Source organism: Electrophorus electricus, chromosome 16 (genome assembly GCF_013358815.1).
Source record: "Electrophorus electricus isolate fEleEle1 chromosome 16, fEleEle1.pri, whole genome shotgun sequence".
In the NCBI taxonomy this organism is placed as follows: Eukaryota; Metazoa; Chordata; class Actinopteri; order Gymnotiformes; family Gymnotidae; genus Electrophorus; species Electrophorus electricus.
The window spans coordinates 7736376-7764189 of NC_049550.1; the positions used below are offsets into that span (position 1 = coordinate 7736376).

The 27814-nt window shown below is 45.4% G+C and overlaps 1 protein-coding gene across 1 annotated transcript in view; it reads right to left on the reverse strand.

The window, feature by feature from the left end:
* Window positions 1-27814, reverse strand: part of sorcs3 (sortilin related VPS10 domain containing receptor 3) — a 156397-nt gene that overhangs the window by 36346 nt on the left and 92237 nt on the right. The window contains exons 5-7 of the mRNA XM_035535023.1: window positions 5053-5126; window positions 3372-3436; window positions 1081-1199 (exon numbers count right to left, since the gene is read on the reverse strand). Coding sequence (XP_035390916.1) covers window positions 1081-1199; window positions 3372-3436; window positions 5053-5126 — 258 coding nt within the window. The remainder of the gene's footprint in view (window positions 1-1080; window positions 1200-3371; window positions 3437-5052; window positions 5127-27814) is intronic.

Below are 27814 nucleotides of genomic sequence, written 5' to 3' on the forward strand. Positions count from 1 at the left end.
AGTAGATCCATGAAACGGCTGAGCAGCGTGCAGGCTGTCATCTTATCACCCTGCCAAAGAGTGATCTGGGGGCAAAGACCCAAACACAGGCAGCCAATATCTGAGGATTGCCAAGAACTCTTTCTAAAGAAGTCGTTGGGGGCGGGGGTGGGGGGTGCCCGGGAGGAGTGCAAGCGCAGCTGGCGGTGAACGGACTTCTCCCGAGCCTGAATTTTAAAGCGATTGCCTCGTCATTTGCACGGCGTCACCGTAAATCATACTCAGGCCAAGGAGAGAAAATTAAAATGTCCCGTGAAATTGCATTAACATTACTTTGGAATTCAGGCCATTACCATCTCAGATTCACTCCACCGCAAATGTTCATTAATCCGCTGCACTGGTCAGCCTCCAGCACTCACAAACACATGGGATATCATTTCCTTTCCTTGCTTCTAGGACTCAAGGCATCAATTGTTTCAGTTGGCTGTTCAAGCGGGATGAATGATTTGATGTAACCTGTTTTCAGTGCTTTAATTTGGATGTTTTATCTATGTATATTAGTGCATTTAAGAGGTTAAAGCTGTGCATAATCATACTCTATTCAAAGTCTGCAGTACAGAACCCGAAAAGTATGACTAAAGAGCCAGTAATATTGAACAGGGTGAAGTGACGTACAGTCAACGATATAGAGCTATATGAAACCACATCAATAAATAGCCAACAATATATCAAAAATTAAGCATCCTAAAGCACTCTGTGGATATTTTTATATCTTTCAGCACAGTGGAAAAAATAAAACAGTATGTTTCTGTCTGAAAGCATACTGAGTTTAGTTATGTGACATCCAATATACTGCATATTTCAGGGAGAACCTCATTACTGCAAGGACCATATTTATGCATGTCCTAATTAACCATAATGAATTCCACAGTTGAAGACATCGGTGCAGCGCATCGGTGCGTTCAGAAACATATGTAAATTCTGGAATTTCGACTACAGGCGGAAAATAACATATGGGCTACTCTGAAGGAAGTCAAATGGCCCATATCTCAGCCAATGTATCTTCCTTACAAAACCCAGCAAGCTCTGCTTCACTCTTACCTGCACAACGATGTAGTTGTCCTGGACCACCAGCGAGTTGGGCTCAATGTAGCCTGGAAATGGAAATGTCCTGGCTGATTCCAAGCAGGCCTGAGCCCGGCATGTCATATACTGACAGTCTGTGGGGCACCAAAAGAAAACACACACACAAACACACAAACACACACACACACACACACACACACACACACACACACACACACACACACACACACACAAACACAAACACACACATTTGCAAGTTGACACCTGACTCAGCTCATTACCCAGTGAGTTCACCTGGGTGTTTTAGAGCAGGAGCACTAAACTGTGCCTGCCTTTCAGTCTGGCACTGGGAACCACTACTCTAGTGTATGTGTAAAACAGATCTACTTCCCAAAACACACCAGCCCCATGTAAAACTGCAAGTGATGGACATCTACAGCCAAGGTTTACATGGAATGCCTTTTACACCATCCACAAACACAGCCTCCACCCCTGAGCTTTTTTACCAACTTGACAACTCTTGGTGCAGGCCTAAGTTATGGAGGACAGCAGTGATAATAACATTCAGAGTTATGAGGGGGACATTAAATTAGGCCGGTAGCTCTGGAAGGCTTGGGCTAGGATTAATCAGTGATCATACGGTGCATTTATTATTGAGGTGTGCCTCCAGGTCTGGCTTTATCGCAAGCCCCGGGATCTGCTCACCACCTCACTGGTTCTCGCCTGGCTGCCCCCATCCTCCTCGTGACTGGGGAGAGGGGATTGCCACCTGTCCCGCCTTTGTCTGGCGCTGGGGTGAGACAAAGATTGTGGGAAGCAAGATGAAGGAGACAGAGGGAGATTAGGAGAGAAGTGTGGGGGGTGAGGGGGGGTGGAGTGAGAGGGAAGAGTGTCTGCAAGGTAGAGGGAGATCGTGGGACGTGTACAAGAAAGATGATGGAGAGACAGAGAGATGGAGATGTTGAGAGAGATAGTGAGAGATCGAGAGATAGTGATCGGGAGACGGAGGGAGGGAGGGAGGGAGGGAGGCAGAGGAATAAGGGAGCGCAAGAGTTTGCGAGGTTGACGTAAAGTTTTCCTAGACAGTAAAAGGAAGGTGAGGAACAGTTCAGGGAGAAAGCGAAGAATTAGAGTGAAAGCGATGAAAAAATAAAGAAGAAGAGACGGGTGGAAGGAGACGGCAGAGTGCCGTCAAAGACATTAGAAGAGACGGAAGCAGTGACACGCGTGGTAAATAAAAGCAAGCTGCGGTAACCATGCAAATCACTGAAGTAAAACTAGACACAACCAGCCATGCTACACTGCTGAGAATGAAATTCCAGCGTATTGAAACAGTACTGTTATATTGCTTGACCTAATATGTGTTTAAGGGTCAACAGTAACGATATGCAACACACGTTCATATGCAGTGTGTCCACAAAGTCGATGTTGCGATTGCCTGTGGAATGTTTTTGTGGTACGTTTTTTTGTTTTAAATCTCAAAAATGTATTGATTATAATAAATGATACTTGTTAACATTGTCAAAATGTAAAAGGATGGGAGGATTCTAGAACCAGAGCTATACGATGTTACTAAATATGTTTACGTTACCGTTCATGGTCATGGACACAAAAATGGCAGTTGTGATGTTGTATGAAGTCAGACACTGTACAGTACAGTAGTGGGGTACTGCAAAGGGACAGTAGAGGAATGACAATAATGACAAAAATTTACAACAGAAGAATACTGAAAAAATCAGTAGAGGAGTACTGAAAATGACAGGTAGTGAAGTACTGAAAAGTAGAGCACTAAAAAGGACAGTAGTGGAGTACTGAAAAGATCAGTACCAGAGCTGACCTGTGGGGGGGCTATAGCAAGTCATGGAGAAAGGTAAAGCTAAATGGAGAAACGGGAAGGAATATCCAAAAGAGTAGTGCTGTAGTGTCACTGTACCGTCAAGCACTGTGGTAGAGTACTCTGGTACTCAGTACCATTAATCTGGTGTAGATGAAGAGAAGGACAGATCGAAAGGACAGCAAACGAATGAATAAGAACAACAATGCATTTAGCTGACACATTTATCCAAAGCGACTTACAATTATGACTGAGTACAACTTGAGCAATTGAGGGTTAAGGGTCTTGCTCAGGGGCCCGACAGCGGCAACCTGGCAGTGGTGGGGCTTGAACCTTCCGATTACAAGTCAAGCACCTTAACCACTGAGCTACCACTGCCCTGGTATGGAAAGCATGAGTGAAAGAAGTTATGAATGAAACCCATGGGCGCATGCTAAAAGGACGACATCTTTAACGAAGGAAAGATACTCACGGCCATCTGGCGTGTGCGCCTCAATGTGGACCAGATCAGCCTCCTTGTCCAGGCCGCTTACACACCTGCAGCAGGGCGACCGCATGGATCACAGAGAGGAGCAGAGAGGAGAATAGAGGAGAGGAGGAGAGGAGAGGAGCAGAGAGGAGAGAGGAGAGGAGCAGAGAGGAGAGGAGAATAGAGGAGAGAAGAGGAGAGGAGAATAGAGGAGAGGAGAGGAGAGGAGAGGAGCAGAGAGGAGAGGAGCAGAGAGGAGAGGAGAGGAGAATAGAGGAGAGAAGAGGAGAGGAGAGGAGAATAGAGGAGAGGAGAGGAGCGGAGAGGAGCAGAGAGGAGAGGAGAGGAGAATTGAGGAGAGGAGAGGAGAGGAGCAGAGAGGAGAGGAGAGGAGAATTGAGGAGAGGAGAGGAGAGGAGCAGAGACGAGAGGTGAGGAGAGGAAGTTATCTTGGGCTGGGTGAGTGGCGGGGATACGATGAAATGCACTGACTCACTAACAGACATCTTATTTTAGCTCCATTCCTGCAGCGGCAATAAAACCAGACTGCTCCCCTTTATGCAGTGCCATTTCCCCAAATGTCTCACGATGGGAAAATGGAATCACACTGCTGTTTATCAAAACGGCAAAAGGAGTGTTCTTGAGCACTGTGTGTGCATGCACATGCACTAGAGTGTGTGTGTGTGTGTGTGTGTGTGTGTGTGTGAGGTGAGGTGAGGTGAGGTGAGAGAGTATAATTGGAAAAGCGAATTATAGCACCTGTTTCTTGTGTGTCTGCTCGAATGGAAACAGTATTGCTCTGTATTCACGCGTGTTTGTGTGTATGCGTGTGTGTTTCACGCCTGCCGATACACTTCCAAAACAAGTCCCTTGATGGAAGTTGTGGCTGCGACCATCATCGTTGAGCTTTGAGCAGCTCTGAGGTGGCGAGATGAGCTCATCTCTGTCCGCGAGCCCGCTGAACACATCCTACTGCATAACGCGCTAACTCTGAGGTCATCTCTTTCTCCCTGTCCTTGGACACCGTGCAGGGAAGTGAAAAATGGGAATAGATTAAACACATTGCCCAGGACGCTGCTATATGAGATGAGCCTTCATATAGATGCAGGGCCCAGAGCAGTGTATAATGCAGCAGTGTGACCCCTGGCCCCTGTCCTGCCCCTCCCGTCCGTTTGTGATGACGCCATGATTCTTGAAGAGGGAAAACACGTGAGATAATGAGAAACCTCATAGCCTCACCTCATTAAAGGTTCACTTTTACATTGTGATGTAGGCTAGTTGTGCACAGCGCCCCGCCCCCCCTACACACACACACCCCACCCAGTCACTCGTGAATATGTCTCTGTACAGCGAATCAATGCTGCATTCGTGCCTCTTTCTCACAGTTCCATGAAGCCAGGCACAAGTAGTTAGAGAATGAGTCGTAAACAGCAGGATGAATCTGTAATACGACTGTACATTTTCAAAATGTGCAAAGACCAGTTGGGCTGTTTCCCAATCCCACACAAAACCAAAACAATTCACCAACCTATCCGACTGTTTTTGGGTCCTGATGCGATGATTTGCATTTATGGAGTGTGAGAATCGGTGTACAGAGATCGTTTTGCCAAGCACTGAATTCACAGCCGAATATAATGTCTCCTAAGAGACTGCCGGCTGGTGTGAACGAGTCAACGTAACTCACCAGTAAAAGCGGTTGGGGGTTACTCGCTCATGAACAAGCTGCCACTTTCGTCCAAAGTCGAACGAGCTGTACAGCTGAGAGAGGGAGGGAGGGAGAAAGAGAGAAAGAGCGAAAGAAAGGAGTGATAAAAACTTCACACACTGTACACCCAAAGCAATGCATTCATTATTAATTCACTGTGTTTTCTCTCATTTATCCCAATTAGCCACTGGAAATTTTTCTACAACAGCGATCTTAAACCAATGGGGTGAGATACGTATGTTTTAGTTCAGGCTTTGCGTTTTTCAGTCAGGACATTCTTTAAGCCCATTCAGCCATGTTAGTAACTGATACGTAGTAAGACAGACATGGTTTCAGGTGAGCCATTCACTATTTCTAAATTTTTTAAAAGGAAGCATTCATTTTTACACATTCATTTGTATAGAGCTCAGTGCTAAATTGGGCCTTGGGTGTTTTTGTTGCTGATTATGCTGATGAAATGTAGCACATAACTGATTTGGCTACTTGCCTCTTTGAACCAGTCTAAGCTGCACAATTATCACAAATAATCACTAAAATAATAATGGTAATGATAATCATCATCATCATCACCACCATCATCATCATCATCATCATCATCATCATCACCATCATCATCATCATCATCATCATCGTCGTCGTCATCATCATCACCATCATCATCGTCATCATCATCATTATCATCATAAATATTGCCATAATCATTATAATTTTCATTATCTATACTATTATCACCAACACAGGCGATACCAACACTGAGAATATAAATTGTGATGAAGTATGATTAGTGTCTATAGCACAGAGCACTTAATTAATTTCTATGCTTTCTAGGCTGGGAGAACATGACTGATTTGCCAGGCCTCAGAAATGAATCAGCTTACAACCAAAATACCTGTCAATCTTTCCATACTTTAGTTTTTGGGTCATATTTTTAAAAAGTGCAAGGGGTTATTAGTGATATTGCAAACTTACTGCCAAACGCAACCATTTTGTATATTTTCTGACGTTCAACTCAGTGACATAAATAAAAAATCACAATGTGCAATTAAGTCATCTGTTTTAATCCAATGTGTGGATGAAACATTCTCCATACAAACCCTCACAAAGGTATGTTTGTTTATTTATTTTAGCCACCTGAAGCCATCCGGCAGGATTTGCTAAGCAACAAGCACACAAGGCAGTGATTTGCACTGATCTCCATGGAGACAGCCTTGTGGGATGCCTAACGCATGAGGCCAGGTTTGCACTGAGCCCTCTGGGGAATCCCGTGGAGACTGAAGTAACCGAAATTCCTCTCTTACTGTACACACTGGGCATTAAGCCCCATCCTAGAACAAGCACGCCCAGGGGTTTTCGACAGCACAGACAGCACAGCCTTTCGACAGCACAGCCACAGAACTAAAGCCTAATGAACTAATTATTTGGATTTCTTGACGAGAAAGACATGCTCTCAGATGCTGGGTAAATATGGTAGTGTAGAGGTTTAATTAAGTAGTGGTGACTTAATAACAGTACAGCTGTGGTTTAATAACAGAGGAGTGTGTGTGTTAAAAAGGAGTGTGTATGTGTGTTAAAGAGGTTTAATAACGGAAGAGTGTGTGTGTGTGTGTGTGTGTGAGTGAAAGAGAGCGAGAGAGAGAGAGAGAGAGAGACTGTTAAAGCAGACACTTGAACTAATAAAACTGCATACAGACATGTGTAAAGAGCTTGGAAGCTCTTCTTAAGTCTCCTTCTTCACATCTTGGGAAGTTTATGCTGTGTTATGACAGACAAAGACAGGTAGTCAAAAAACAGAGATAGATGCTCAGATCATTAAATCTATAACTGGGGCAGGAAGTTACTTTTTTTTTATTAGTTGTTGGATACTGTCAGAAAAGCATCTCTGTTTATAATTGCTAGAATAAGATTCTCGCCCTACATTCAAAACAACTCCCTGTGTAAAACAAGAAAGAAGGAATAGAAAAAGTACAGAAATATAACAAAGTCAGACAAAGTTAATGAGTAGGTAGGATAGGTAGCGATATACATTAACCCTGCCTTACTCAACGGCTCTCTGCTCTGGGTCACGTGACCTAGGAAAGCTAGCATGACCCTTCCATGTTTCAACATGCGTGACCTAATTTCCACTGCTCTAATTGTGTTTCCATGGTGCCCGGGCACAATTAATGACAAAGGCCTGCTCGTTTTCCTATTAGGCTGATTGATGCTACTGTTGATCGGTCTTCCGCTGGGACTTCGCAGGGGCTGTAATTTTAGTCATCTGGAGAGGAGTCAGAGACCCAGTCAAGCTGTGGCCTATTTAATCACTGGATCTACACCGTTATTGATGGCTTCTATAGTTGTACTGGGTTTCTCTGGAGGTGTATCTATCACCCCTAGGCAAGACAAACAGGTGTTTGGGTAGAAACTCAAGGTAGATTAGCAGCTAGCATTGCCCAAGTTACCGTTTAAAATTACTGTGGCTCTGTAGCAATAAAAGCATTTTGCCAGGTCTGTACTTGCCAGGGAGAAGTGATGTGGAATAGATAAGGCCTTGGGAACAAGTAATGCTGATATATGCCGCTATGCTAAATTAAGTATCCTTGAAAAGCAAACTGACAACTTGGACAATTTAGCAATGCATTTGCTTAGGAAAGGCATCTCATCCACACCATTGGGAAAACGCTGAGCAAGATCAGTTTAGCATGGGTTTAGCATCCCATCACTATTTAAGACCTTTCAAAATGTGTTTGCTTAATCGCATTCATGTTTAGCTTCTTCCAGAGCCATTGTGTTTAATGTAATCTGTCCAGATTTGGCATGAGAGCCTGGGAGACCAGAGCTCATCTATCCTCTGTCGCGCTTGATGCGCCTGGACCGCAGAGTCCCTCTTAAGTGCCGACGTTGACGTATCATGCCGCCGGGTGAGCTCAACCTGTGGCAATTCATCAGCCCAACGACATGCTCCATTTTAAAAGCTCCAAGCTGTCACAAAGTGGGCTTCATAGCTTCCCCACTTCCATCAATAAATCACCAGTTGGGGGTAAGAACCCACGGCCACTGTTAGGTTGCTTCCAGCGGACAGGAAGAGGAAGGTCTGCTAATGGCTACTGAGGGGCAGAGAGAAGAAGAAAAGAATAGATTTCAATAATGCATTCATAATGGAAATCTTACTTAATGGAAATCTTATCGTTTTCATAGCTGTGCACCCTTGACACAAGTGCTAGGTAGACCCAAGTTTTTTCTGCTTGTCCCAAAAGGATAAGAGTAGACAGTTACAGTTTTATGCAAACACATAATTAGCTGATGAGTTAAATCAGATACTTCGGAGGTGGGGAAAATGCTGATGTTTGCATGTTGTGGCTCTCCAGGATTATAATTGCCTAGCTCTACTCTAGGGGTTCTCAAAGTGTTATTTTTTCATCACATCTTGGGGACATGCCTTGATTTGGAAAGAAATATGAGGAGGGAAAGCAAGCAAGAAAGAAAGAGAAAGGAAAGAATGAATTTGAAAGAATCAAATAAAAATACTGGATGATTTCTATATTCAGAAAAGGAATGGCACACAAGACACTGCTTAGCAATCCCCTTCTCCATTCAGTAGGCTTCTAGAACAGTCAGACCCCTATAAAGCCAGATCCTCTTTACTCTTGAAGAAAATGCTTGTGCTCCTTTAGTACTGCTTCTCGAAAGCAAAGCTGACAGAGTGACTCAAGATACTTGAATGTGAAGTGCCAAATGTCCAAGGCTTTTTGCAGATCGTCTCAAAACAGTATCCCTCAAACACTATCGACACCATCTGAACAGACCGGCCCGGCTTCGAAAAGTTTAAAGATTCATGGGCTTGTCATTGTGTCAGACAACCTAACATCTTCTATTATTATTAGACATATAGTTGAAGAGTGGACCTTTACTTTTGGATGCTGAATCCTTACTTTGTTGGATTACTTTCTTTGCTTTTTGACTAATAACATTTTAAGAACAGATTATGCCAATGTTTTTCTCATGTTACCTTGCATGATTGAAGGCATTCAAAAAACTTTGTGAACCCATCAGTGCTAAATGTACATCGCTTAGGGACTGATCTACAGAAACCTTTCAATTTTTAGAATTGCTGCCTCGAAAAGGTCCATATTAGCCAGGCAGATGGCAGAATTAGCGTCCCATGGCTCCAATTAGTAACTGGAGAATTCATTCACAGCTTGCCCAAAGGTGACTACCAACAGCCTTCATTTGATTAAATTTGGACTTACAAATAGCCAGACAAATGGGAATAGGCATTTGAGCGATAAGTGCTATTGTGCTGCAGTGCATGCATTAGCATTAGCTTTAGCCGTTCTTCCATTAGCATGCAGTTTGCACTGCAGGGCTTGTGCTGGCTCATTTGTGGCCAGATGTGGGCACTCGGCTAAATGGTGTGCCAGCCGAATTTCTGCCACCACACAAAAATGTACTTGGCTTAACCAAATAAAAGAAGGAAAACAGAAAGATAACAAAGGATAATGTGGTACAAATGGGTTCCGTATTAGATAATTAAACAGTAATAAACTATACTATGTCCAGGGAATGAGCCTAAAAGTGATTCGATTCAGCTTGTAGACAACTGATTAGGTGACAGAATAATTACTGTACTCAATAAAGAGGAAACAAACAATGCACAATGTGAAATTGTATTCTAAGATTTCATTTTAGTATTTGTTAATGTGTAAGTAATAAGTTTTATATATATATATATATATATATATATATATATATATATATATATTACTTATATATCTATATAATTATTATATGTTTTCATTTATTCACTGTCACGCTCAGTCCATCTTCCGTGTTCCATGTTTTCCATGTCGTTGTGTTTAGTTCCTTTCCATAGTTTCATTTTGTCCTCACATTGTTTGATTGCGTACACCTGTCCCTTCTTTCTGGTTCGTGTATTTAAACCCTGTTGTGTGCCTTAATCGTTGCTGCTCATTGTTTGTTTGGAGGTTTGACTATTTGTTTTGCTGTTTCATGGTTTCATTGTTTGAATGAATGTTTGATGCTTGTTTCTTTATATTCCGTGCCTGTGTGTTTATCTTAGCCTTCGTGTTTCCTAGCCCTGAGTTTTCCCTTGCCTTAGTTATAGCCTGCTTCCCTAGTTTACCTTTGTATGTTTTTGTTTTGTAATGTATCCCAGTACTCTCTGTGTCGGCTCTATGACCCTGGACTGCCTAAACAACCCTGATTTTGGATTTGCCCCTATTAAATCTCGCTCCTCTCAGCACACGCGTCCGCCTCCTTACCACTCAACATTACAGAATGAACAGCCCAACAAGGACGCAGCAAGAGAGCGAGACTCTGGGAGGTGGTTTCGCTGGGACGAAACTCCGGCTGTTTCTACACAGTCCAAGTTCGTTACATCTCAGTGCCACCAAACCAGAGACAGCAAATCCTCTGGCGCTGCGGGTACACGGGCATCTCGTCGTTCCCGGAAAAAGCAGGATCACATTTATTTTGATGACGACAAGATCCCAGGTAAGCGCCAAGAGTCTACCTGTCTTGACCAACGCTGCAGGGGGGAGCGGCCTGCAGTGCAAGATGTGAGAAGGCGGATTGAATGCACAGATAACCTGTCTAAAGTCACTCAGTGGGCACTCAAGCACAAATATGAGCTCTCGGTAGTTCGTATGCGTCTTGAGAACTGCCGAGAAGGTTCTGTGTCTGTGTGTTCCTCCAGGGTCACCCCACCAGCATCTGTGGCTATCCTGTAAGCCACCTGTCCTGATCCTGGTCCTGTTCCTGGCATGAGAGACGCCGCCCATCCTGATCCTGGTCCTGTTCCCAGTGTGGGAGACGCAGCCCGTCCTGACCCTGGTCCTGTTCCCGGCGTGGGAGACGCCGCCCGTCCTGATCCTGGTCCTGTTCCCGGCGTGAGAGACGCCACCTGTCCTGATCCTGGTCCTGTTCCTGGCATAGCGGATGCTGCCAGTTCCGTCCCTGTTCCCAGCCTAGTTGATGCCATCTGATCTGTTAGCAGGTCTGTTCGTGCAGCCTAACCTCTGGACCCCCCAGACCCGCTGTCATTGACTGCCTCTGCTGCACCTCCGGACCCAACGCCGCCGCTGCTGGCCACTGCCACGCCTCCGGACCCACCGCCGCCGTGCCTCCAGGACCCACCGCCGCCACTGACGGCTGCAGCCCTGCCTCTGGACCCCCAGACCTGCCGCTGCTGGTCATCGCAGCCACGCCACTGGACCCACCAGTTCCTGTTCCTGGAGTGGGAGAAACCACTCCACAAGTCCCCGTGCCTCGTGCCAGGCCTGTGCCTGTGCCTCGTGCCAGGCCTGACCCCCTGGTCGCTCCTCAAAGCTCTCCTGTGTCTCCTACTGGCCCATTGTTTTTACTTTCTCTGTTGCCTGGTTTTGTTTTGGCTCCTGTTGTGTTGTCTGTCCCTGTGCCTGTTTCTGTGCCCATTCCGGTTCCTGTGTCTCCCTTTATTTCTGTCCCTGTGTCCATTCCGGTGCCTGTGTCCGTTTTTGTTCCTGTCCCTTTGTCCCTGGCCTGGTCTGTTTTGCGTGCTTGTAATCCTCGTCCTCCCTCACGGTTCTGTTGGTTCTGCTTTCACGTCTGTTCCTGCTTCTTTGCCTGTCACTCCTATTGCCCCGGTTTCTGTGTCTGCTCCTGTGTCTACTCCTGGTTCTTCTTGCCCCGGTTTCTGTGTCTGCTGTTCCGGTGCCTGCTCCTCGTCATGTCCTGTCTTCGGTTCCTGTTTCTGGCCTGTCTACTCCTGTGTCTCGTCTGGGTCCTGTCCCTGCTCCACATCTTGGCCTGTCTGCTCCTATTGGAGTCTTGTCCTAGTCTTGTTTTTGTTTTGTTGTTTCTTGTTCTGCATGCCCTGGTGTTGCGCTTTCCATCTTCCGTGTTCCGTGTTTTCCATGTCATTGTGTTTTGTTCCGTTCCATAGTTTCATTTTGTCCTCACATTGTTTGATTGCGTACACCTGTCCCTCATTTCTGGGTCATGTATTTAAACCTTGATGTGTGCCTTGATCATTGCTGTTCATTGTTTCTTTGGAGGTTTGACTGTTTGTTTCACTGTTTCATGGTTTAATTGTTTGAATTAATGTTTGAATGTTTGATGGTTGTTTCTTTGTATTCCGTGCCTGTGTGTTTATCCGTCCACCTCCATACCGCTCAATGTTACATTCACAGGCAGACTATCAAGGTTTAAATATGAGACTTTGAGTTTAAAATCTGATTGTCACTGATCTGGATTCACTGTTTGGTGGTTCTTTAAAGTGGGCTCCAGAATTCAAGATAGTCTCGAAGATAAAGAGATAGGTTTGGAGCTGTCAGCAGTGCTAGCTCTGTTGGCACTTAAAAGCAATTTCCACTTTTGTTGAAGAGAATACAGTCAGACAAGTTTGATGACATTAGTTATAACACAGCAAAAGAGGTAGTTTGAGCCAGTTTTGAACTGTTCTAACAGTCATTTAGTTATAGAGAAGCTTGCTTTGTTAGCTAGCTAGCATAGGACAGCTTTAAATTTGTTAACTGGCTAGCTTGGACAGCCTTCAGGAATCATGGACGCTGCATATGTCTGCCAGTGGGGGACTACCATTTTCAAACTTGGTGTGTATATCCGACACAAGGGTGCCAGTGTAACTTTCAACATGACAATAACCCGTAGCATACAGCCAAAACATGACTGAAGTGATTCAGGGCAAATCTCTGAATGTCCATGAATGGCAGAGCCAAAGCCTCAATTTAAACCGTATTGAACATCCATGTTGAGACCAGATGATGGAAGTTCATAGATGCTCGACATCCAGTCTCATGACGTTTGAGAGGATTTGTCATAAGGATTGAGCTCAGCTGCCCAAATCCAGTCTTGCACTTCAGACCTGAAGCTATAATTGCTGCCAAATAGGCTTCTACAAAGTATTGAATGAAAGATTATCCCATTCTAAATCCATAGGCATTAATACCGAGTTGCTCCCCCTGTTGCAGCTATAGTGAATAGCTTCCACAATTCTGGGAAGGCTTTCTACAAGATTTTGGAGTGTGTCTGTGGGAATTTCTGCCTATTCATCCAGAAAACCATTTGTGAGGTCAGACACTGATATTGGATGAGAGCGCCTGGCTTCCAATATCCATTCTGGTTTATCCCAAAGGTGTTTGATAGGGTTGAGGTCAGGGCTCTATGCGTGCCAGTCAGGTTCTTTCACACCAAACTAACCCAGCTATGGCTGTATGGACCTTACTTTGTTCACTAGGGAACAGTCATGCCAGAACAGAAAAGGGCCTCCGCCAAACTGTTCCCACAAAGTTGGAAGTATACAAATTTCCAAAATGTCTTGGTATGCTGAAGCATTAAGATTTCCCTTCACTGGACCTAAGGGGCCTAGGCAAATCCCTGAAAAACAACCCCATAATATCCTCCACTAAACTTGGCACACTTTTGATGCCACAATGCAGTCAAGCAGGCGATGTTCTCTGGGTAACTGCCAAATCCAGACCATCAGACTACCAGAAAGAGAAGTGTGATTCATCTCTCCACAGAACATGTTCCCACTGCTCCAGAGTACAGTGGTGGGGCATACTTTACACCATTCTCTCCGACACTCTGGCAATGTACTCGGCGATGTAAGGCTTGCATGCAGCTGCTTGGCCGCAGACAGCCATGCCATAAAGCTCCCAGCACACAGTTTTGGGCTGATATTAATATCAGAGGAGGTGTGAAACTCTGCAGTTATTGAAGCAGCGGAGCATTGCTGACTTTTATGCCCTATGAGCCGTGACGCTCGGTGACCCCGCTCACCCTACGTGGTCTGCCACTTTGCAGGCGAGGTGCTGTGGTTCCTAAATGCTTCTACTTTTCAGCAACGCCACTCAGAGTTGATTGTGAAATTATCAAGGACGGAAGAAATTTCACATTACCATGTATGAATTCAATTAGCTCAAGCCATTTTTTGAGCAATGTATATATATATATAATAGCATCCTGTGGCCACTGTGAATAGCCTGTTTTTTCCCACCTCTATTCTATCGCACAATGGTAACTCCAAGCCTGTTAAGGGAATTCTACTACTGCTTCTAATACCCTTAGATCGTAGTAGCTCCAGTTCCAGACATGTATTAGGCCTAAGCTAACATAGCAGACATAACTCCAGCTCTGGCCCGAGTGCAGCTGCAGTTTGTTTGTTTTTTATCATATTACTGTCCGTCTATTGATTAAAGTCAGAGAATGAAAGTCAGAGAATGTTCAGAGAATGAAAATTTATGGAAAACCACTTAAACATATTAGAGGGAAGCTTGCCACTTACGTGGTAGTGAGCTAAATAGCCTACAGCATGTTCATTTTTGTTTTTCTTTGGGGGTTTTTTCCACTATAAGAGTAGAGTAAGACGTTTGGGTACTGTGAGAAGGATGATAAAGTACTGGTGCACAGAAGTGCAAAGTAGCTGTGAAACTACAGCTGCCCTGAACTCTTAGCCATTAAAAAAAACAAAAACAAATGAGCAAACAAACAAACCCTGCATAGGGCCATAACTTTGTTGTTGTTTATTTGTAGATCCCAATGGGGCTACTGCCATGCCATTTGTTGCATAAGAAAAATATCAGTCCCTCTTACTTTATTACGGTTCACTGTGGGAGGACGACATTGCTATAACAAATAATAACAACTACCATTTTATCCGACCTTTAGGAAAGTTATGTGTACCTACATTGTAATTATGTTTAAAATAATGTACAGCACACGTCTGAAGGGATGAACATGGGGTTATATTCAACTAGAGTCTACAATGCATGTATAAATATAACAAAGAGAGAGAGAGAGAGAGAGAGAGAGAGAGAGAGAGAGAGAGAACAGTTTATATAATTATGAAAATGAGCAACCAAGCACTGTTGTTTCAGTGTCTCTGACTATTACCATAATTCAGTTTCATGCCATGTAATTAAGTTATCCATAAATTCCTGATGCATTTATGTACAGTGCTGTAAATCATGCTGAATCGTTTGCAGTGTATTAGCTGCAAAAACAGGAAAAATACAAGTTTTCTTTCCTTCATACTGTCGAGAACATGCTTAATTCCTTAAGGTCCTAAATGACTCACTTAAAGATGGTATTCTAAACTGAGTTTGACTATAATCTTATTAAACAAGTGGGAGGCACAGATAATTGTTACAGATGTTAATAATTTTGGAGTCACTGAAAGCACACATGGTTAGATTATGGAGAAAATACTACTGAGTCTATTGTGCTTAGTCTAAACAGCAGCTCCTCACCCAGCTTGGTAAAAAAAAAACAAAAAAAACCAAAACAAAACAGAACAATAGTTTTTTTTTACTTTTACAGTTTTTTTCATATATAAGATGTAAACTACTTTCTATTAGTTATCAATTCTAAACAAAATATCTCAAGACAGACCCTTGCACTGTTGCCCAGATAGAGAAGTACCTTAATTTGCTAATCGATTAAGATCCACCACTCATCTATTTTCAGTCATGCAGACATAGTTTTCCTGCTGCTGAATAATTACTTCAAAACCTTAAACACAGATGAAAAACATGAATGTAGTATTTCTTGTAAAAAGCAATAATCCATATTCAGTTGAAATACAGATGTACACATGCAAAAAAAAAAAAAAAAAACTGCCTGTAACACCAGACATTTTACACAAAATGAAGTAAATTAAAAAAAAAAGGTTGTCTGGACTAATTTAAAAAAAAAAAGTTTCCCAAAAGTTATTATTAGTAGATTAGCATTTTGTCCCCTAAAAGTACCCCAGACTTATTTATTAAAAATAAATAAATAAATAAACAGTGCAAATATTTAAAGAGTTTTAATAATTAATGACGGTGGCATGTCGGATGGCATTTGTCCATGAATCATTCCATCATTACTATGCTAAGAGTATACACAGAACAAGTAAATGAGTCTCCACACATCTATTAGTCCTTATAAATATTCATAAAAGGGAACAGGTCCCCAGCTCAGCATGGGAAGTGTGTGGACCGTTATGGAGTGGCTGGGCTTTGCCTGGAGGATGTGAGACAGGAGGCAGGAGGTAGAACTGACACGAGGAAGGCCTGAGCAGGAAGCAAGGCTAAAGATACCAACCACCTGCAGGAGCAGGTGAGACATGCACGGCCAAGAGAGGAAGACCTGACGTCTGTAAAGGTAAAAAAAAAGCACGCACACACATACAAACACAGACACACACACACACACACACACACACACACACACACACACACACCACATGTGCTAGACCTGCCTTTCTCTGAGCTGGATGGTCACCCCAGGAAATGCCAGGTTACCATGGCGATATGAGACAAAAAGCCAAACGCAAACTTAAAAGCACAAGAAGTTGCTAATTCCAAAACAGGCACCACTGTGGACTGTCATCACATAATGTCCAGTAATGTCCAATTCAGCACTCCATTAGCACGGACCCTTCATTCAGTGGATAGCTGAAGAGTGCTCATAAAAGATAAGGACAATGCGTTCCAGAAGAGGGAGGGTAGATGGCGAGCAACCGCAGCACCTCCAGATCAGCCTTTTACGACATAGATGCACAATGTACGGTTTTCACTGAAGGACAAATAAGGTTGCACACACGCTAGCACAAATAGAAGCAGAGGGTGTACAATATCTCGCAAGGCCCAGCCCCTAAAAGATCACGTGTCCAGAGTAAGCTTGCGCTGGAAACAGGTTCACTCCAAATGGTCACACAAATTCCACCGCCTCCCACAAGACATGGAACATGTTAGCCGTGCTAATCTCCCCTGCTGTCTCCAGTGACGAAGGCCCGTCCGTAGACAGGGTGGCAGAGGTAGCGTGTGGCTTATACACCTACTGCCAGTTGTCAAAGTGCAGCCTCAGCCTGTGCAGCCAAGGTGGGGGGGGGGGGGGGGGGGGGATGCATAAACCTGCCATGTAGCATTATTTTAAGCCCCTTTCCTGCAGCTGTTTTTTGATGAGCACCGTTCCCGTAGCGCTGCGCTACATGGGGGGAGGGGGAGGGGGGCGGGTTGTGGGGGGGGGGGGGCGTTTTGCTGCTGCTATGATTGTGCGAGAAATAATTAGCAGCATACATTTGCATCATTAGCAGAGATTAGCTCTACCAATGTTTGCTGCAAGAGAGTGGAGAGCGAGGCATTCATCGAGGCTGTTTCGCAAGGCTGTTCGTTCCACCACACCCCCCCCCCCCTCCCCCAGAGATCCCCTGGAAATAATCGACTCGGGGAGGAGAAGTGCGCCACTTTCACAACCGAAAACAAAGAACCCCCAAGAAGATGAATTCGGGTAAAAGGATGCACTCACCGCTCATTTGATTAGAAACTCCTACCATCCTACCAACCTGCCACACTAATTGGTGACCTCATTATGTTCAACATTCTTTATAGACTTATTTTGTAGATTTTTGTAGCTACAATGACAGATGTAGCTCATGTGTGGCCATGCAAAATTTGTCAGCTACCCTCTGCCCCATTCTAGAGCAGTCAGATTCTGACTGCAGGACCCCTGTTGTATATTGTTTGGGCGGTAGTCCAGTCTCAATATAGCAGTGACAGTGCGGCATGGTTGTGGGTGTTGCAGTGAAATGAGCATGTCATGTAGAGCTGCGTTGCTGGAGATATTACAAGTGTCATTGTCACAGGTGGGCAGAGTGTGGTCTTCCACTCAAAAATATATAGCCAGCAGTACATCTGTGGTTAGGAACTGACCATGAATGAGTACTTGGAGGATGGGGGTAAGAGTTTCAGCAACAGATCAACAAATGAACTACACACACACAAAAACGTCAGCAATTAAGTTGGTAGAGAGTGTTGACTTTATGTATTTCTAGCTGTTGCTAGTTGATAGCTCATTACCTTTGCAATATATTTCAAGATTTATCTCGACAAAACATTGCACGAAACGTCCATCTGAGCTTTTTACTCACAACTGAACATTTCGTTCCCAGCCCGCCATCCCCTGGGCAGCTAATACCTATAATCCTTTGGGGAGCAGTGAGAGCAGTCTCATCCAGATGTGGCAGCACCTGTTCAGTGTGATTCCAGCAGCAAAATGATGCCACACACACCATCACTGCCCTTCATGCAGTTTAAGTCTGGCCACCAATTCTTGCACATCTGTCCAATCTAAATAATGTAATACAAATCAGCTTTGCTACTTGTAAAGAAATAAATCCAGTGTTAAAAACTATTTATTTAAACTGTGCCTCTGACCAAAATCTTCTCTTAAAGAATTTCTCTAACGTTCCCATTACTATACAGCATATGCTATATGGCATTGTATTGTGTATATCAGTTTAAATTTCAGCAATGACTTTTGTGTCTGACAGTATTTTGGTATGACTCTAACCTATTTGTACTTGCTAAGGATGCTTTTCTGAGCAGACAACCAAGCACTTTTGTAAGTAGTGCTGGATAAGAGCATCTGCTAAATGCCATAAATGTGAAATGTAAAATATATGAGCACTCGACTGACACATATGTATGTCAAATATTGCCATTATGCACTTTGAGTTTGTCAACTCTTTATGTCATGATGTATGCTAATAATCAATTATGATAATGTATTCTAATGATGTTTCTTTAAATGCTATAAAGGCTGAATGTCCACTTGTTTGTTAGAGGCTGTTCTAGCTACTATAATTGTGGGTCTGTAGCCAGTGACATCCTACTTTTTGCAGTGTACTGTCTGCCATACAAGTGCCTAATATAGCTATTTCTCATCTGTCTTGCATACACACATAGATAGTTGTTGGATACTGCTGCAGTGAAGTAGATGGAGTCCATCCTCGTCATTTTGGCTCAAACAAACCACAAGTCAGCCTCCTTGCATAGTTACACCATCTGACTGGAGGATCCAAGTTACACTATCAGACTGAAGGAGCAGAGTTGCACCATCCGACTGAAGGAGCAGAGTTTCATCATCTGAATAAAGGAGCATAGTTACACCTTCTGACTGAAGGAGCAGAGTTGCACCATCCGACTGAAGGAGCAGAGTTTCACCATCTGAATAAAGGAGCATAGTTACACCTTCTGACTGAAGGAGCAGAGTTACACCATCTGACCAAAAAAAAAAAAAATTACATCTGACTGAAGGAGCGGAGTTACACCATCTGACTGAAGGAGCGGAGTTACACCATCTGACTGAAGGAGCAGAGTTACACCACTTGTCCAAATAATTAATTCATCAACACTGGTCAAAATAGAGACTGTAATTTTGATAATCTTGTCAGTTCTGAAGTAAATAGGCTACTGTTTACTAAGAGATAAATAAAGTAAAACTACTCTAGATATGATCAATACCATATGGCACTCAGTGATGTAGTGTTTAATTTGTTAAACTCTAGGATTATTATTTAGTGTGACGTAGGCGGTACAGAGGAAGCAAGAGGTGAGGTTGAACAGATATGTTCTTTATTTTCCATCTTATTGAACAAACACAAACACAAGTCTAGTTACTTCTCCTGGATCGGAGTAACGACGGGCACTCTTGGTCTCGTCCGCTAATGTGCAGCACTCTCCTTCTGAACGTGTAGGAGTATAAATAGTGAGAGCTCGAATGAGGAGCAGGTTTTTCCTATTGGAAGGCAGGTGATTGCAAGCGGGGCAGGTAAGTGTTACGGTCTTTGTCTGGAGTGGGCATGTCCCTCCATAGGGGACCGGCCTACCATGACAGAACCACCACCACCACCCCCCCCAGACCCCGCCAGGCTCCTGGAACATGGCCGGCCCCACCGCTTCAGGGCAGGCTTAAGCAGGTGTAGCCTATGGAGGGAAGCGACGAGGTCGGGGTCCAAAATCTGGGAGGCCAGAACCCAACAATGCTCCTCTGGGCCATACCCCTCCCAGTCCACTAGGTATTGCAGCCCCCTCCCTCTCCTCCAGGAATCTAGCCGGGTCCACACCCTGTACACCAGGCCCCCTTCCGTCTCCAGAGGTGGGGGTGGGTCACCTGAGGGACCCTCCTCCTCAGCGAGGGGACCCTCCCTCACGGGCTTTAGCGGTGACACATGAAAGGCCTGCAATGCTCGACTGCTCCCCGTTAGGTCTGACACGGGCACTCAAAAGGGGTGAGACCCGTTCCCGTGTGGTGCAACGAGTTCTACATGTACTCCTCCCTTGGGGGGTACGTGCTCCACATCTTGGAGTGTTGTTGGCTATAGAGGCGTTGGAGCTTACCTAGTTCCTGGTTGACTCTCTCTACTTCCCCATTGGCCTGAAGGTGGTAGCCGGACGTTAGCCTGACCGTGACATTGAGCTTACCCAGCAGTTCCTTCCACACCCATGATATGAACTGAGGGCCTCGGTCCAAAATGATGTCCTCAGGTAGACCAAACTGCCTGAAGACTTGGTGGAACAGTGTGTCGGCTGTCTCCAGTGCGGTGGGGAGGGCTGCTAAAGGGATCAATTGAACCATCTTTGATCATCTGTCACCTATGCGCTGGATAACGGTGTGGCCTTCTGAGACAGGTAAGTCCATAACAAAGTCCACAGCCAGTTGGGACCATGGTTGTAGGGGAGTAGGCAGGGGTAGAAGCTTACCTGTTGAGGGAGTGCATGACGTTTTGTTGCAGGCGCAGTCTGCGCAAGAAGCCACATACCTTACCATGTCTTTATTCATCGCAGGCCACCAATAGCGCACCCCTATCAGCTGTGCAGTGTGAGTAGAACCAGGGTGTCCTGTCTCCAATGATGTATGCGCCCACATGATGACTGAACCCCTATGTTTAGGTGGCACGTAGAGGTGATTGGGTGGGCGTTGTGAATGAGGGTTGGCTACCTTTATCTGTCAGTCCAGCTCCCACTTCAGAGATGTCAGACAGCATGAGAGAGAGAGCAGGTTCCGAACTCGTCGACAGGGCCTCTGTGTTGCCGGGAGAGCACGTCTGCTTGGGTGTTTTCCTCCCCAGGCCTATAGGTGACCCAGAACTAGAACCTGGAGAAAAAAATCGACCACCTAGCTTGTCTGGCATTCAGTCTCTTGGTGACTGGAGGTATTCCATTTTTGTGGTCTGTGAAAATGGTGAAGGGGTGTCGTGCTCCCTCGACCCAATGCCTCCACTTCTTGAAAGTGAGTTTCATGGATAGCAGCTCACGGTCCCCAATCCCATAGTTCCACTTAGCTTTCGGGAGAAGTACATGATGGGCCTGAGACCTCCTCTCTCTTCCATATGTTGAGACAGCACCACACCTACTCCTATGTTGGAGGCGTCTACCACCACCACAAATGGTCTCTCTGGTTACTGCAACACAGGCACTGTGGAGAATGCAGTCTTCAGCTCCTCAAAGGCTTTCTCCACCTCAAGGGTCCATTTAATTTTTTGGGCTGGTCCCCGGAGTTGATTCGTGAGGGGCCTCGCTAGGCAATTGAAGGATTTGATGAATCTCCGATAAAACTTAGCGAAGCCTAAAAAACACTGTAATGCCTTTGTGAGTGGTCTTTGCCAAGCCATTACTGCCTCCACTTTGCCTGGTTGCATGCTTTCACTTCCCTCTTGGATGATGTAACCCAGAAAGTCAACCTCCTTACAGTGTAACTCACACTTTTCTGCTTTGCAATATAAGAGGTTCTGTAGTAGGGTCCGGAGCACGCCCCGCATGTCGCGCACATGTCGGTTCCAGGAGGAGGAATAGATCAAGATGTTGTCGATATAAGCGATGATGGATCTTCCCAAGAACTCCCTTAGAACCTCATTAATATAGGCCTGGAATATGGACGGAGCCGTGGCCAGACCGTACAGTAAAACCAGGTACTCATAATGGCCAGTGAAAGTGCTGAAGGTCTTCCACTCGTCTCCCTCTTTGACCCAGTTTAGATTGTAGGCACTATGGATGTCTATCTTGGTGAAATACCTGGCTCCTCTCAACTGTTCATGGAGGGGGAGGAGATACGGGTACTTGAGCCCCTGGTAGTCCACAAATGGTCTTAGGCCCCCATCCTTCTTCTTCATGAAGAAAACCCCGGCTCACTCCGGAGAGGGACAGGGGCAGATGTAACCTTGTTCCAGTGCCTCCATGATGTATTGGTCCATTGCCCATTCTTCCTCTTGGGAGAGGGGATAGATTCGTCACTTGGGGGGTACTGCCCTCTCATGGGGGGTAATAACGCAGTCCCAGTCCCGATGGGGCAGAAGTCCTTGTAGTTCTGGGGAATCGGGACCTGCTTATCTGCTCCAGGCCTCTCCGTCGAGGTCACCTTGGGCGGCACAGCCTTGTTCAAGAAGCACCTTTGGCTGCATGAGGGCGCCTACTGCAGGATTTGGTTTTTGGTCCACAGTACTTGTGGATTGTGAGCCCATAGCCATGGCAGACCTAGCGTGAGAGGATGAGAGAGGGAGGGAAGGAGAAAAAAGGCAATGCATTCCATGTGCTCCCCTTCGATGATGAGGAGGACATGGGGAGTGACATGGGTAATGTAGCCAGGGCCTACCGGGCCCCCGTCCAGGGCCTGAACGCTTAGCGAGGAGAGGAGGGTGATGGATTCGATCCCTAGCCTCTTTGCAAAGCCCCAGTCCATGACATTCCCAGCAGCCCCCAAGTCAACTAGGGCAGAGGTGGAAAACAAGCAGCCCTTGTATGACACCTCAACCAACACTTTGAACATAGAGCGAGACTCAACGCATTGCTGCCTTTCCTTTGGTCTCCCTTTCTGGGTCATGCCCCTGCTGTGTCCAGCTGCAAGTGGCTCCTCAGAGGTGTTGGTCTGTCTGGCAGTCACGGTTGCATCCCATTGTGGTGAATTCTGATGTATACAATGGCGTCTTTCCTACAGGAGGCAGTTGTAGGTTATAGCGAGGTGTACTACCTCGTTCAATGTGTTAGCCTGCAGTTCTACCAAAGAATGCGTCGATATGCACGGGTTCGTTTCAACGCGTCCCCATGGCTAGGGTCTGGAACATGACGTAGTCCACCGGAGATCTTAGTCCCTGCCTCAAGCGCAACAGCACTTGCCTGTAGAGCCTCCCTTGATGGGGATGGTTGAACACTGCTCGCAGTTCCCTCACGAACCCGCGGAATCATTCATTAACGGCGAACTGTAGATAACCAAATCTGCCCCCAAGTGTGTGCCTTACCTGTGAGCCTGGAGATTATGAACGCTACCTTGGCGTGGCCAGTTAGTCACGGCTGGTAAAAACAGTTCGCATTGTACGATGAATCCTTCGCAAGTCTCTGGATCTCCTCCATATGCCTTGGGGGAGGTGATCAAGCCCTTTTCCCCTTCAGGTACCAGCGGGTTAATGGGGGGGGGGGGGGGGGGGGGGTCGTTCGTTGTTTGGAACTCGTGGCCAGGCAATTGACATAGTTACAAAAGTTGGATCCCTGGAATCTAAAGGGTTAAGATTATGTAGCAGATAGAGAATCACTATCCAGAAATCATTCAGTGTGTGCAGTTAATTTTGGCAGTAAGAACTTATAATTAAAGGAGTGCCATAGAAGATGGAATAAATCAAGAAGGAGGTAGTTAAAATGACAACTAAGAGAGTTTCGACTCACTGAGTTTCAAATATAAATCTTTTGACCCTCACCAACCATTTGCGCAATGAGATTTCTTTATGCTTAACCCTTTCACACCTCGCACTCCAATTAGTGGAAATGATGATGAGGTGTGGTGGACAGGTCTGCTACCCATGCAGCACTGACCAATCGGGCCCTGCATGAGAGACATCGGTGGACATTAGCAGCATACAAGGAAGGCAAGAGAGTCCAATTCATTTGTGACTGATGTATGACTGTTTGGTTTTGTAATGCAAATGGGACTTCCATTCTCCTAGCTGCAGTAGTGATCATCTTTGTCCCCCTGGATTCGTTACCTTTATGGTGATTGGACAGCAGGATTCTTGGGAAAGTGCACCAGATATTTATGGCAAGATGTATAGTGCGGCACTGCACAAGAGATCTCATCAAAGAAGCTCCAGTTCATTACTGTGGTGCAGGAATATGGGCAACCAGGGGCTGAAAGAATATCGGCTGACATTTGAAGGATTGCATTTCACACGGTCGTGTAAGTGTGCGCTCAGACTGTTGTCCAAAATTCAGCACCTTGGCGCCTCGACTCATCCAGCTTCAACACTGACATTCTCCCTAGGCCAGGATTTCACAGGAAGACATGGAACGATTGCAGAGAAATATCACCAGAGTGAGAGAATACAAAAGGTTATACAAATTGTCAGAAACAAATGGTCAGGACGGACTGCACATTGGATACGTAAAGGATTAAAAAACAGACACTGAACAATAATGGTCTCACAGGCCCAGCTGTAAGAACAGCAGCCCATCTGAAAAGCAATGGCTAGCAGTCGCCATTTCAGACACACCGATGCAGGTCTGGCCATTACTCCAATTGTGTCTGATATCTTGAAAGTCAGATTAATGGCAAATTAATAATTTGAAATCACCACGAACAGATGTGTGTTGACATCTCCGTCGCTGTCTCCGTAATTCCACATGCTATTACTGACTCTTTTCCATTACGTTAAATGAGCACGTCTAGATGGCCATCGTCCAGAGGCAAAATGTCTGTCTGAAATCCGACTGTGCCTCTTTTAGTCATGCCTACACAGATTTGTGTGTGTCGAATGGTGACACCATGCTGCATCTAGCTGTGAGACTAAATGTTCATGTTTGCCAATGGTTCCTGCACATGTGGTGTCAAACTGTGAGAACAGAATCAGAGAGAGTGTGTGTGTGGCGGGGGTATAGCAACACTTATGGAGTGTGACAGCATTTGCATCAGGAAAGACAGAAAGTGATCCAAACAAATGGACTTCACTGGTATTTATGAGAAGTGAGTCACTCTACTTATGCTGTCCCTGTTTTCCAAAATCATCATAACATTCAGATCATCACAGAGAGAGAGAAAGAGAAAGAGAGAGAGAGAGAGAGAGAGAGAAAGAGAAAGAGAGAGAGAGAGAGAGAGAGAGAAAGAGATAGAGAGAGAGAGAGAGAGAGAGAGAGAGAGAGAGAGAAAGTGTGTGTGTTCAGTATAATAATCTCACTACCATTTAAAGATGCACTTTGTTTTATGACACTTCGGAGAAACCCAGCTGCTGACATTTTTTACAAGGTAGCAATAGTTTTTTGGATCTACATATATAAGTATGATGAAGAGAAATAAATCACCATAACCTTGACCCAAAAAAAGCGTATCTGAAGTGTGAGTAATAGCTAAACAGAAAGCAATTGCCATGTCCAGTTCATTTCATCCTTATACTCGCCCCCATGTCTTGGTTTACCTGTATCTCTATCTCCCTCCCTCTTTCTCTCGCACTATATGCGCACCATCCTGACAGCAATTGTCCAGAAGGGCAAAGGCCGAGTGACAGCTCCTGCCTTTAAGAGCGCTGCTTAAGTAATAATAATAAAAAGAAAAAACGGGAGGTCAGCAGCGTGATGAAATATCAAAGGGCCCTGGTGAAGATCAGAATTCTAAACACTCTCCAGAGACGAGCATGAGTCTAACAAGGGCGCGGAGGGCAACTCCCAGACGCACTGGCAGATCCTCGGAGGAACACACCTCGAATTAGGCACCACATACGCTAAAGACAAAAAGGCATTCTCGCCAAGCATGTTGTACTGGGATAAAGAAGAAGGTGCGTTTTGAGCACCTTCCACGCTGCTAAATCCCAGGTAATTACTTCATAAAAAGACGCAGCTGTCGCATCAGTACGGCGCTACGCCGTGCCTGCTGAGGGTCTCTTATTCGGCACGCACGTGGCCTGGACCTGAAGTGCCGTAATGTTGAGGGCAACAAATAAGCAGCGAGGCCAGGTTTGGTCAAGGGATGCGATGCAGAATTGAAGGCTGTGGCACAGCCACCAGATGGGAGCACTAATACAGCAGGTTGGTGTTGAAACCACGGAGATATTTAATGCGCAGACGTTACACCTAGACAACACTTCCCACCTGTTTTGATGGTTCTTTCTTCTTTTTCCTTCTTCTTGTTTTCGTCATGTCCTCTGATGCCTTTCGTTTGCGCCCTTCTTAACCACAATGCACCGTGAGTGAAACGTCCTGAGGCGGGAGAGCGCCCATCTGTTTCCAGACCCACCTCACGCAAAAAAAAAATAAAATAAAATAAAAATAAATAAAAATTTAAAAATTAAAAATGCTTTTCATGGAGAGAATAAAAAAGCTTTTTGGTGGGAAAAAATGTTTTTCCTTTGATTTCGAGTGTAATTTTTTTCCCTAGGGAGCAGTCAAGCAGAACACGCGGGACCGAGACACCCCCCGCAGGGCAGCCGCACACTCCCAATCCCTCCACCTGTCTTCCTCTTATCATCTTCCTCCTCCACAGCGACTGCAGAGGACTATTGGAAAGACGTTTTTGACATCACAGCCTTGCTTGAATTTGTTCACAGAGACTTCGGCGTGGTGCACTTTCATTTCTCTCAGCATCTAACATTACCAATTTCTGATCTGTGGTTTTACCAAATGCTTATTAAGACCCATGTCAGTCAATCAGTAGGGAAATCATTAAACAGGCCAACAGTATAATTACAGTGCAATCTGGGGTCGAGTGTAAGTTTTAATTTATGATTAGTGACTGCCTTTCCTTGGCGTTGGCATGAAGAGCTATTATTTCCACATGATCAATCAGAGTTGGCGCTCGTGTGCAGTTTCGTCTCGCCCCGAAAGGTCAGCACGCGTGACATGCGTTGGTTTACAGCAAGTGCAGCAAGTCTTCTAACACTCCGCCTGCAAACTAAGGTCATGCTTCAGCACAACGACCCCCCCCCACCCCACCCCCAAAAAAAGCATGGAATGTGGTATTTATGCCTTGTGGTTCAAAGCGGGAACTTGTGGGTGACACGCGGAGACGCTGTGTGGAGCAGATGGGGAGAGAGGCGGGGTGGGTGGAGGTTATTGACATCCTGGGTGTGCGGCGTCGACAGGTCTTGCCTGGGATGGTGTGCGGCGTCGACAGGTCTTGCTTGGGATGGCGACGAGCCAATGGGGAAACATGACAGGCACATTCGGCTTTTTTTTTTTCCAGCGAGCAAAGCCATGGTGTACCAGTCATGCAAAGGCTTCCTGTGACATGTGGGACACAAATTGGACTGAGCACCTGACTTTGTGCAACATGGGGTTTCTATTAATATATGTTGCAGCAATCCTGTTTAGGGTACCCAGAAGAAGCAGAGAAGTCACATGATTAATAAGGAAGCTTGTTCCTTGGTGTCCCAAAAGATCAGCATGCCTCTCTTCCTCCTTGGGAAATGGTACGGTTGAGAGGGTTCCATTATTCCTTATGGCATGCTCTCATCGAGCCGAGCTGCAGCAGCTGGTTGGGAGAGCCTAATAGCTCATAAACAAAACCCAGAGCCAAAGCCGCGTGTGGAAATCCAGCCTCAGGAGTGCTGTCCCACTGGCTCAGGCCCGCCTACGAAGACCCTGCCATGCAGCGAACGTTAAATTAACATATCTGTTATGCTAGCCACAGCTCTGTTTCAGAGGTGGTGCTGAGAGATATGCAAATTTGGCTGCAAGATGAATGGAGGACACTCGGTTAAGTACGCGAGGGCGACTCATGGGGCCACTTCCAGTGAGGGCATTGCGCTGTGTTCCTCACTGTTTGGGTGCCGGCTCCGCGTGTTTCACAGGGAATCGAGTCAGAAAATCCATCCCTCTGACAGCTCGAGGCATACGAGGCCCATTACAACCTTTGTTTCGTGAACAGCTGAGGCACCCTTTCACATACCACAACTGAGGCTGTCGAGCTCTTATCGAAGTCTGCCGGAGAGTCAACGAGTCTCGCTGAT